This window comes from Falco peregrinus, chromosome 6 (genome assembly GCF_023634155.1).
Source record: "Falco peregrinus isolate bFalPer1 chromosome 6, bFalPer1.pri, whole genome shotgun sequence".
Classification (NCBI taxonomy): Eukaryota; Metazoa; Chordata; class Aves; order Falconiformes; family Falconidae; genus Falco; species Falco peregrinus.
This window is the reverse complement of record NC_073726.1, coordinates 77025589-77037071: the sequence shown is the minus strand read 5'-3', so window position 1 is coordinate 77037071 and position 11483 is coordinate 77025589. Positions and strand designations below refer to the sequence as shown.

Sequence of the window (11483 nt, the reverse complement as noted above, 5' to 3'; positions counted from 1 at the left end):
AAAAAAATGTCCATATCTTACTAGAATTTTATTGTTATATGAACAGAAATAAGCACATACTATCTCAACTTTATTCAAAAGTATGTATTAATTTCATTGTAAATATTTGCAAGTGACACGTCTTGTTGTAAAACTGCTTTAAGACAGAAAAATTAACAAATAAGTAAAAGGAGACTAATAAATGAATTAAAAGTCACAATATTGATCATTGACTGCAAAAGACTCAAAGTTACATTTTTGTTTTTATTTTTTAGGGAAACCCAAGAAGAATCCAAAAATAGTGATTTGACTCTAGACAGTTATATAAATCTTGTAAAGAATTAATATTCTCCTTCAATAACAACATCCGCACCATTTTGAAACTAATCCAGTTAAAGAAGCTATGTTGAAGAAAGCCTGTATAATTTTAAGGTATTTATTTACTAATTTATCAATGTTAGCTACAGTACTTTTTGTTTTATTTAGAATTTATTTCTAGAATAAAATGGAAAAAATAAACTGCATTTTACAGTGGAAGAAATTGAAATTATCAGATTTCATTTATACAAATAGAATTCTATCAATTCTTAGAAAGCGCCTGTTTTTCTCACTTTGCTCCATGATATAGCCCAAAATTAATTTTCTGCAAAGAAACATAAAAGTTTATTCTAATAAAGCTAGAGAACAGATAATTTTGGCCCCATATCTGTAAAAAAAACCAAATCAAAACAAAAAAACTAAAAGCTGAATGCAGGAAGTCACATGCAAGCTGAATGCAAAAAATCTATAGACTTAAAAATCTTAACTCAATAAGCTGTTCTAGAAAATCTGGACAAGATGTCACCAAAAAATTCATCATTTGCAAAACGATTCATATCTATAAGATATAAAGCTGCTCTGTCAAAGCATAGGAAGCCAGTGCATGACACAGTGATGAATTTATTCAGGAAACAGTAGTTATCCAACAGTAAAGCATGACATCTAGTGGCTACCACATCTATTTGGTCACACACTTGGGCCTCCGTAAAAATATTTGAAGCACGCTGCCCATTGCTCACCTTTAGTGTTAAAGCGAACACCACCACGCTTACGGTAGTACCTATGTTTAAGTGTCTGTATTAAAAATATGCACATGTATCAAATATCTTCAAATGCTTTCCTTGCATTACCTGAATAAAAAAAACACAACAGAAAAACTATGCTTTTGTAATACATCAGCAATGCAAAAATTTGTCTGAACTTTTAATACCAGAGATTGAGATCCACTTTGTATATTAATGCTATATTCTTTTAATACAACCTATTAAGTGCCATGTTCTTGAGTAATTTGCTGTAACTGGGACAATTCTTGCAAAAGCTGTCCTCCAAAAGATCATCCTATATAGCATTTATTTACAGACAGCACTATATTACACAAATATTTTAAAAAGTCACAGACTCAAGCAATAGAAAAGTCACCCTAATCTCTCCAAAAACACAGAAACTATAAAATACTATAGAATTTTAACATTTTTTTCACTAGTAGACAGTACTAGCCTCATTCTGGAACCAAGACAATCTATCCAGACTTCTCTAGTTAGTAATTAACCTGTGATGAGATCGAAGTGCTTTGCAATAGGTATAGCATTATTTTTCTTAGGTTCTATGCACTGCCCCTCTAATAGCACATTACAAATAATTCAAGATAGTAATTAAGATTTTGTTGCATTTTTCTTACACTCGTTATGTTTGCAAACTGGGGAAATTACTATACATCTCCAGACACTCTCTTCTGATTGTTACGGTGATCCAATTCAAATTCTTGCTCCCAGAACTGCATGCTTTATTTACACTTTTGACTACAAAAAATCGCACTTCTGAAAAGGGCAAGGAACCACAAACTGCATCATTTGAGAATTACAGTCAGTTATTTTACAACTGTAGTGTGTGCAAATCATTTCACTGAGATTTCATAGTTACAAATATTCTTAAAACTGTGTGAAACAGTAGGTTCTACAGAAAGTAACATGGATGATCAATATTCTACCGTTTGAAACAAAAACAATAAATAAAAGTAAGTATTAAAACTAAGAAAAAAAAATCCTGTACATTGTACAGTACCTTTTGGTTAAAGCTTTCTAGCAAAAATATAGTAATGTGTTTTAAGCATTCCAGTTATAGATGGTTCAGTATTAAAATTTCAATATTTCCCCTCATGAAAAAAATAGTGCATCTTTCCATAGGTGCAGCAGAAACTGTCTCTCTCTGAACAAGGCTTCAGTCTTTAAAAATATATAGACAGCAATTCAAATGAAACATTAAAAAACTATAATACAGTACTGAGGATGTACGGTTTTGTGCATTACAAATTTTACATTCCTTCTTATTTTGAAAAAGCAAAACTAGAGAGCCCATTGTATATCACTGAGTTCAGCTGGATCCCCAAGTCCTCCATCAGCCTCCAAGTAATTCATAAGAGCCGTCATAGCAGTGTCATCATTTTCACATATTGCATCAAAGTCCAGCTGAGAATTACCACCTATAGAATTATTAAAATATTAACGTAAGCAGTACAAAACATGAAGAACATGGTAACTTTCAAAACTTACTTGTTTGTAACCGGCACCTTTCTTTGAAGTCGAGGCAAACATTTACACATAAATGTTAAAAAAAAAGGTAAGTCAAGTAATAGAAATAATGGCTGTTTGCAGACAGTTACAAGGACATACATAACTTGATTTAAGACGATGACTTAAGTCTCGCCAAGCCATTGGACTTCCTCCAACTGCTAGCTAATAAAACTTGTATCCATGCAGTCAGGTTTGTCACTGAAGTAGAAAACTGCTTTCTACTTTATGTCACTTTATGGGAAAACACAATCATCTACCTGAATTCTCATCTTATGTACTATGCCAGATGAACTCCTGAAACCTTCCAAGTTACTATGTGTTACCTCTAGAAATCAACGCTATACCCTTGCCTTCAACAACAGGAAGGTAAAACGCTTTAGCTCACGTATCAATGAAAAACACTTCCTTGCCTATCTTGGATAAATGTTGTTGGCTTCCCTGCCCCCCCCCGCCCCAAACCCTTATTCAAGGATTAGGTTTTAACTTTTTTTTCCCTTTGCCTGTTTTTACAGGAAGGGCTTATAGCTACACTGGAAGAAAGCTATAGGTTATAAACACATCAATAAATAAATAAATTTGTAGTAACTGAAATAAACAAGGGAGATGGAAAAGTTTTTAAGACCTGAAATATAGGATAAGCATAAACATTGCTTTTATATCACTTTGCCTTTTATGTTAAAAATAATACAGTGGTGTTCTCCTCTTATAGGGTCAGGGAATCCTATATCCAGCCAAACTGTTGCCTTGGTGCATGCTTGAATGAGGGGAAAGAAAAAAAAGAAAAACACGTGTTTTCCTTCTGAAACATTTTGACTAGCCCTTTGTATTGACTATTCACAGTTTGCAGTTCAGAAAGAGATACAGTGCTAAATTACAACTAGTTCCCTTACATTGCACTGAAATACTTTTTCTTACCAATCTCTCTTTTCTGAAGAGAGTGCGAGTAAGTACCTAACTAAAACTGTGGCATGCAAGAATGTAATGGTAAAGTTCTGTTACATGATGTTATTTTTGTCATAAGATTCAATCACTGATCAAATTTTGCTGTTTGTCTTCCAGTGATAATACATCTGGTTTAAGAGTCCTCTCATCTTCAGGCAGACAGACAAATCTCTCTACAATTTATACATGGTTGGTAAGTGCTGCACTGAAAATCTGTACCATTTCTCAGAAATGTCTCCCCCTGCAATCCCCAAAATATCCACAAGAGAAATAAATCTTACTGAGGAGAGGTTCATTATTGGGAAATGGAATAGCACCCTGGTTTTGTTCTGAAGTCTCTAGAACTTCTGTTTCCGAAGGACATAACTGAATCGCCTCTTTATTTGGCACCTGAAAGAACAGAAGTAGTAAAAGGGACAGAACTAAATCTTAAATTTAGTCACAATTATTACATTACAGTAATATTATTTAGTTCTTAATACTTTGACAGCGATTTATAGAGTAAATGAAAAATACGCACCAACAGGCAGATCTACTGCATTTTAAAACATTTTTTTTTAAAGAAACATACCACTGGACTTGGCTTAAATAAAAGGTGTTACACGAAGTCAGAGGTACTTCACAGGGATGGTGTCTGCTTTATTGAGGGTCTAATTCAATATTCAGCAAATAAATCCAGCACAAATTGTACTAGTATATACCTCCCATGTCTAGTACCATAAACTAGAAATCATGTTTGTTGATGTTGACACATTCTAGCTAAGAGATTAAGAAAAATGTTCTGCCATATGCATTAAAGTATATGAATTCTAAACTATAAATTCTATCTTTTCTATTATTTTTGCATCTTGTTACCATCATAATAAAAATCTAAGTAGTTTTAAATTAATTTTTGCACTTCAGAAAAATGAGGCTAGCAACAACAGAGATGGAAGTCATCCCCACCCAAACACACCAGGAAAAAACCTCTCCCCGCCCCTGCCTTTTGTTTCATGTAACACATACATGCAACTTAGCAGGATAGATTTCTTGGGTTGCCTGACTTGTGCATTTTCCACTATGAAATTATATAAAGTTGAAATGCTTTACAAAAGCATTTTATGAACAAATGTGATACCAAAGCACAGAATATTAAGAAAAACCCTTCAATGAACACAACGAAGTTATGCTTATGATGACATGCTGCATGATTTAGAAAGGTCAGTATACACAAGTCCACTAACTCTTAGGAAGAAAGACTTGCAGTAAGGCAAGGCACAGCTGATCATGAAAAGGGAGGAAGCCAAAACAATCTCTAGTCTGGAATAGTATTGTTGGGAAATAAAAATTGCAACAGGAAGATAAACTGTCTAAATGGAAGGAATTTACACCCAAAGAAGTACTGATGAAGTAGTAAATTTTTTGTTCGTACAGTGCACAATATACAACATACAATATACTTCGGTAAAAAAATATGTAATTATTCCATATTTATGGTCAATAACTATGATAGTTTGTGGTATTACCAGCACTACTAGATTATTAAAAAAGCATATTCTATCAATTTTTAGACTACTGAAATACCTTCAAAGTAAAAATTTTAGACATTTCAAAACTGAGAACATACAACAAATTCTTAAAAGGATCTTTAAGAACATTAAGATTAAAAGGACAAGTGAGAGAAAACAAGAACTCGTATTTTATTGAGATTGTCAAACTGAACAGGTGGCAACACTTCTATTCTCTGACGAGTTACTTAGCAGAAGTTTTAAGGCAATTCCAAATCCAGAAGAGTCCTCATCACGTGAATCGCACTCATATTTAGCATATTTGTAGAGCTTTGGCAGAGATCATGATACCTGAGTGGGGACTGCAGTCCTCTTGGCCTCAGGAATAGCCCCTTAAGACTTGAACTAATGCCCCCATGAATGAGGTTGGAACAACTGCTGCTGTCACACCTCCCAGAAGAATTTCATAGCTGGCAGGCAGTTGGCAACACTTTACACATTCTCTCACAAACACACAAGTCAGGGTAATTTGGGTGAAACATAGGCTTTGAGCTGTTTGACATTAACCTTTTAGATTTTTACAGGCAGAGACATACTCACATTGCTGCAGTTTACAGTTAGAGCTGGAGAAGGCGCCTTTCTCAAGCGATGTGATGGACTTAACTCCCCAGATGGTGAAGAATGCAACCTAAAATTGTATATGTTTAGTTCATTTGCCAAGTCACATTAATCATAAACTGAAAAATAACCTGCAGACCTCCCCAGTCATGAAGCATGAGCCACCTAATCTGAGACAACATTCTTAAATTCTCCTGAAGATTCTAAATTCTTCTGCTCCAAGTTTTGATAACACAAAAAGCAGAAGAGATTAATAAAGGCCACGGGTCATAATTACTAGAGTACACTTTTATTTTTCTGTTTAATCACCAGCACTGACAGACCAAAGAGTAACAGATTTCAGAATTACACACAGTGGGACAAACAGGTACATTTCAAATACATACAGAATACAGACAACATAAGGAAGTTCTGCTAAATGGTGGAGGGAAAACAACACATCATTCTAATACTCCCTCTACTATTATTTTGTTATACCCGTCTTTCCATATTTTCATAAAATTCCAACTAAAAAGAAAAAGCACTTGTTTGGTACCAGAATTATTTGAGATACTGCTCATCCTTCCTCACCAAACATGCCAGATATGAAACTAAGAGTGAAAATGTACCAGCACCCTTTGGACAGCTTGCTCCCACCTCCCCTGCTCTTCCTGACTCCCAAAGGACAAGGCTATAGAAGAACTGGGGCACCCTGGATGCTTCCATTTTCATCACCTCCTCAGATCCGAAATGTGATAAGGGATTGGAAAAAAGACAGAAAATGGGTGGATGAACAGCCTATCTTAAGTAAGTTGAGTTATTTGTGTGGAATATTTGTTAGTTCCCTACATTCCAATATGCAATGCCACATTTCATAAGCAGTACTGCCATCTCCCTAAGCTGGGACAGAAACTCTAGGTTGAATAGCTGTATAGCATTGCTGTAACTGAAACGATCATTCACCACATGCTAATTCAGTTCAGGTATGCTTGTAAATAGAGCTGTAGGCATAGTCCTGAAATTAAAAAAAAAAAAATGAACTTGGTGATGTCTGATGCACAGCTTGAGAACCATCTGTGTCTTACTGATATAAAAAAAAAATGCAGAGAGCAGATTCAGATAGTAAATACAGTCATGCTATTTGATTATGTTTGTAGTCACAAAGGTATCTGATGAAAATCAGCTGGTGTTAGCCTCTGTTGATCACTCTTTTCTCTAGTTTTGATTGCCTCAGTGTGTGCAAGATAGTAACTTGATTTCATACAAAAGAAAAATGAAGTAATAGCACAAAGTTCTACTCTTCTTCTGCTGGAATGAAATACAGCATTGTTTTCAGCAACAATTCTGGAAAACTGAGCCACATCTGGATGCAAGCAGCTACTTCCAGACATCTCTAGAAACATTCAGTTCTTACTGATGAGGCCTTCAATGGCCAACTGCATTTGTCAACACCTTTAGCTTATTTTCCCCCCAAGATACAGGACTGTATGATGAATATCATGCCAGGCGTCCCAGTTATACAGTGCAACTGCTCCCTTCCATACACAGCTGGCTTCTTTTCAGAACTGCCCTTCCTTTGGACACAGTTTACCTTATCCCGCATGACTTTGCTCTTAACCTTTTTTCTTTCACCTGCATAGCAACTTCTTGGGCTATTAATTTCAGCACCCGTTTATTTCTCAATTTCCAGTGTCCACAGACAACTAAGATCACTGAAACAAACATACCTGCACAAGACTAAAATGGCTCAGATCACTGGCCAACGAAGCTGGTAAGCAAAACATTTTTCTTTTCAAGAGCTTGTGACATTCAGTTATTAGTTGAGAAATAAGATGACTGTTCCCAAAGAAAGCAATGTAATGTTTCATTTACTAACCAGTGTTCAAGATGTGAACATAACCAGGCAAAACACCAAGTCCAATCAATGACTTGAAGAGCAAGAGTACCTGGTGCAGCTTATTGAGGCATGTGCTCATCACTGCCAGCACTTTCACAAGTATTTGTGTTGGAAAGTAGTTCTTTGAACTCCTAACTTGCAGGGGTTTTAATTTCTCTTAGCAGCCTCACTTTTTAAATTAGAAGCAAGTATAAACTATCACTGTGATCTTCCTGAAAAGATGTTCTGGTTAATCAGACAAACTATGGTAAACATCCTGCTGCCTTAAACTGCTGTTCCACAAAGGAGTGCAGCCCTGCAGAAAGAGATCTGGGGGGTTTGGTTGACAGTAACCTCCAATGCAAGTCAACAATGTGCCCTGGTGGCCAAGCAAGACAATGGTATCCTGAGGTACATTAAGTACAGTACAGCTAACGAGTCAAAAGCAGCAACTGTCCCCCTAGACTCAGCATTGGTGTGGCCTCACCTCAAGTACCGTGCACAGCTTTGGGCTCCACAATATAAGAAGGATATAAAAATAATAGAACATGTCCAAAGAAGAGCAACAAAGATGGTGAAAGGACTGAAGGGCATGACTTATGAAGAACAGCTGAGGATACTAGGTTTGTTCAGCTTGGAGGAGAATAAGAGGTAACCTCATTGCTGTCTACAACCTCCTTGAAGGAAAGCTGAGAGGCAGGTGCTGATGTCTTCTCGCTGGCGTCCAAGGATAGGATGTGAGGAACAGCTTAAAGCTGTATCAGGGGAAGGTATTAGCAAAAAGATCTTTGCCGAGAGGATGGTCAAGCACTGGAACAAGCTCCCCAGGAAGTGATCATGATGCAAGCCCGTTGCTGTTCAAGAAGTGTTTGGAAAACACTCTTAGATATATGGTTTAACTTTTAGGTTACCCCATGTAGAGTCAGGAGTTGGACTTGGTGATCCTCACGGGTCCCTTTCAACTCAGGATATTCTATGATAGGAAACTATTCCTTATACCTTTACCATTGTTGCCAAAACTAATGCACTTTTTCCTGGAAGGTTTAATATTACTATTCTTTCAGGTCTGGGTTAAAAGCGTCAGTGGGAAAAACTACATGGAACCTCGCAACACGCTGTTCTGCAGACACAGAAGATTTCTGTCATTCATTTACCTGGAACTGGAAGTATAAGATCTGAAGTCTGAGGGATGGCTTCATTATCCAAAGCTAACACTTAGATAACTTGTCCCATGCCGATGAGATGATAGTACCATTATCCTAATTTTAACCTTAACAAAAGTGATTGGACCTTCTGATGAAGCCTTAATTCCTGAAATAGTTGAGACTCAAAACAGACATTTCTATGCATGTGCATCCCAAAGTCCTGGAACAAGGGGGCTCAGAGACTTTTTTTAAAAAAATGTTCTTAGACAACAAATGCTGATACAGTGCAAACTGACAGCGTAATAACCTCTCTCTATATATAAGTCAGGCAACACTGCGGGCACAACACAAAAACAATATATAAGGTTATCTTCACATTAAAATTGTGTTTCTTCCTTTTGAATTCCTTGGCTATACTAGGTATGTGGTAAAACTAGTTAGTTTTAAAAGGGTCAATCTTCAACAATTTTAATCTTGTACAGATTTGCATTTGGAATGACGCAGTGAGGGGTTTTTTTAATCTATGGCAGTACTGAGAGGGAATTGTGCTAGCACTTTAGTCTACATTCAGGATAATCAGGAAGGGCAATACAGGCTATGAAAGTGCTCCACTGGGGACTGTTTCAAGAAAAGTTTTCTTAGCAGAGCGATGCTATCAGAAAAATATAAATGCTACTCACAGACAACTGATTTTCTGTTCCCGAATAGTTTATCTACCCATTTCAACATCATGTGAAGAAGCTGCATCACAGTAACACTTTCAAAGTCACAGTTAAATAATACTTTCATTAACAAAGGGAACTGTATGCCCAGAACAAAACTGTTTCTCACCACCAGTAAAGTGTTCTGCCATGCATGAGACTAACATTAGGTTGTAATTGGTATCTCATAATGCCACTGCTCCATCTAAAAATACTTTATATGCATAACAATAAAAATTAAACTTGAACAACCCCCACATAAACACATATACCTCTCCTCTCTCTCAACTTCAAAGCCTAACGTATGATGTTAAGTGTTTGTTACCTTTGCAATTCTAGTATTTCATTTGCAATTTCGGTTCCTATACTTCCAGCACCAAGAACTGTTCCAGAGGACATTCCAGGTACACTTACTAAAGTCTGTTTTACAGCATCTACAGTTAAAAAACCAAAATAAAACCTTAAGTCTGTAGCAGTTTCATTACACAGCAAGGAACAACCACCTCAAGGATTAATTTTAAAGCAGGTTTTGTCCTGTATCTCTTATTTTCAGAAATTAAATTCCTTTAAACACTAACTCATGGGGGAGAGTGTTGTCACATTTGTAATATAACAGTAAGTAAACAACATATTTGTGAAAATTGCTGATCTCCAGTAGTGAAACTAGCTTTAATCATTACCACTTCCAGTCTCTCTGACAGACAATGAAACACACATGAGAAAAAGCCCTTGGATTTTTCACAAACTGAAATCAGTTATTAAAAAGAACAATTTAAAAAGAAAAAATAATAAACCTTAAAGCAAGATAAAATAGCACATAGAAATCAGAATCTATGCACAGCAGAAAAATATTACCAGAGTATTTATCAATATCAGTATCACTCCATATTCTATTGGTAAACTCAGACAGTACAAAACTGCATTTCTTCAGAAAACCAGGCAAAATATGAAAAACATCTGACAGAAGCATAATATCCTATCAACCAAAATCCTAGCTATAATAGAAGTTCCTAGAAGATACGCTTACAGCCCTTCTGATGACAGTTATGTTGGACTACCTTGAGTCTTTTCCAGCCTAAATGATTCTATGTGAATGATATGAATTAGGATGCCCTGACTAATGTGAAATTGTCACCACAATTAGCTTTAAAAAACAAAATTAATCTTTCCTTGCACAACAACCTAGAATAAAAAAATGCCTGGATTGAATAAATCTAAAACTGTAAAGATTGACCAAGAGATGCACCTATGATAATTGTAAGAAGTGACACTTGCCTTCTGCAGGCTGGGAACCATAGAGGACCTGTTCTTCAGCTGACTCGTTATGACCTCTGAGATTTAAATAAAAAAAAACCAAAACACACACAAAGACAAAAAAAAAAAAAAAAAAATCAGCAAATGTTTCAAATGCAAACCCCAGCATATTTATGTTTGATTTCAACAATACTTTACACAGAGTAAAAACAAATGTCCTCGAACTAGTAAAAAAATAAGATATTCCTCATGTTTCAGTGTTCAATCCTTTGTACTGTTTCTGAAGCACTGGGTGAGATATTCATTTCCACTTACTCTCCAAATAAAGAAGAAAAGCCAATGTAGTTGTCTGTGTTCCATGACAAGGGAAGGTGGCTGCCACCTTTACTACTAGGAGGGAGACCACTTAACCAGAAACAACTGCTACAAGGACAGGTCAGTGGCTACCTTCTGCCAGCAGCTACTGCCTACCTTCCCTCCTCTAGACAGCTGCAGACACCCACACCTCCAGGGCAGGCAAAAGTGCCCTTTGGCTGTTGGGCAGCACAGACTGTCTTAACTGCTCTTCTCTGTCTTCTTGAGGAAAAAGGACATGCATAAAACAGGAGGGTGATCTTGACTTAAGACACCAACCAGCTACAGAATGGTTAAAAGGCCCACCTGACAACTTCATTTAATGGAAATAAAATCCCCTCTGTCTCCCTCCCCAACCCCCTGACTTTGGCAAAGATTCTCAGTATCATCGGAACAATCCAAATTGTAGCTCCATTGCAAGGCACAGAAAATGAAAAAGAAGAATCAAACACACATTTACTGTCTGTCCCACAGGCTCCTCCCTTGCTATCAGTTTGTAGATCAGGTGTCCTCAAACTTTTGGGGGCTGGCGCACGGAT

General features: G+C 36.5%; 1 protein-coding gene across 5 annotated transcripts in view; it reads right to left on the bottom strand.

The window, feature by feature from the left end:
- Positions 1–223: 223 nt before the first annotated feature.
- BMAL2 (basic helix-loop-helix ARNT like 2) overlaps positions 224–11483 on the bottom strand; it is a 37344-nt gene continuing 26084 nt past the window's right edge. For all 5 annotated transcript variants that reach the window (XM_055807474.1, XM_055807475.1, XM_027789374.2 and 2 more), the window contains 5 exons: positions 10612–10667; positions 9662–9770; positions 5618–5705; positions 3812–3920; positions 224–2497 (listed from right to left, as the gene is read on the bottom strand). In XM_055807474.1, the coding sequence (XP_055663449.1) occupies positions 2361–2497; positions 3812–3920; positions 5618–5705; positions 9662–9770; positions 10612–10667 (499 nt within the window). In that variant the 3' untranslated portion in view covers positions 224–2360. The remainder of the gene's footprint in view (positions 2498–3811; positions 3921–5617; positions 5706–9661; positions 9771–10611; positions 10668–11483) is intronic.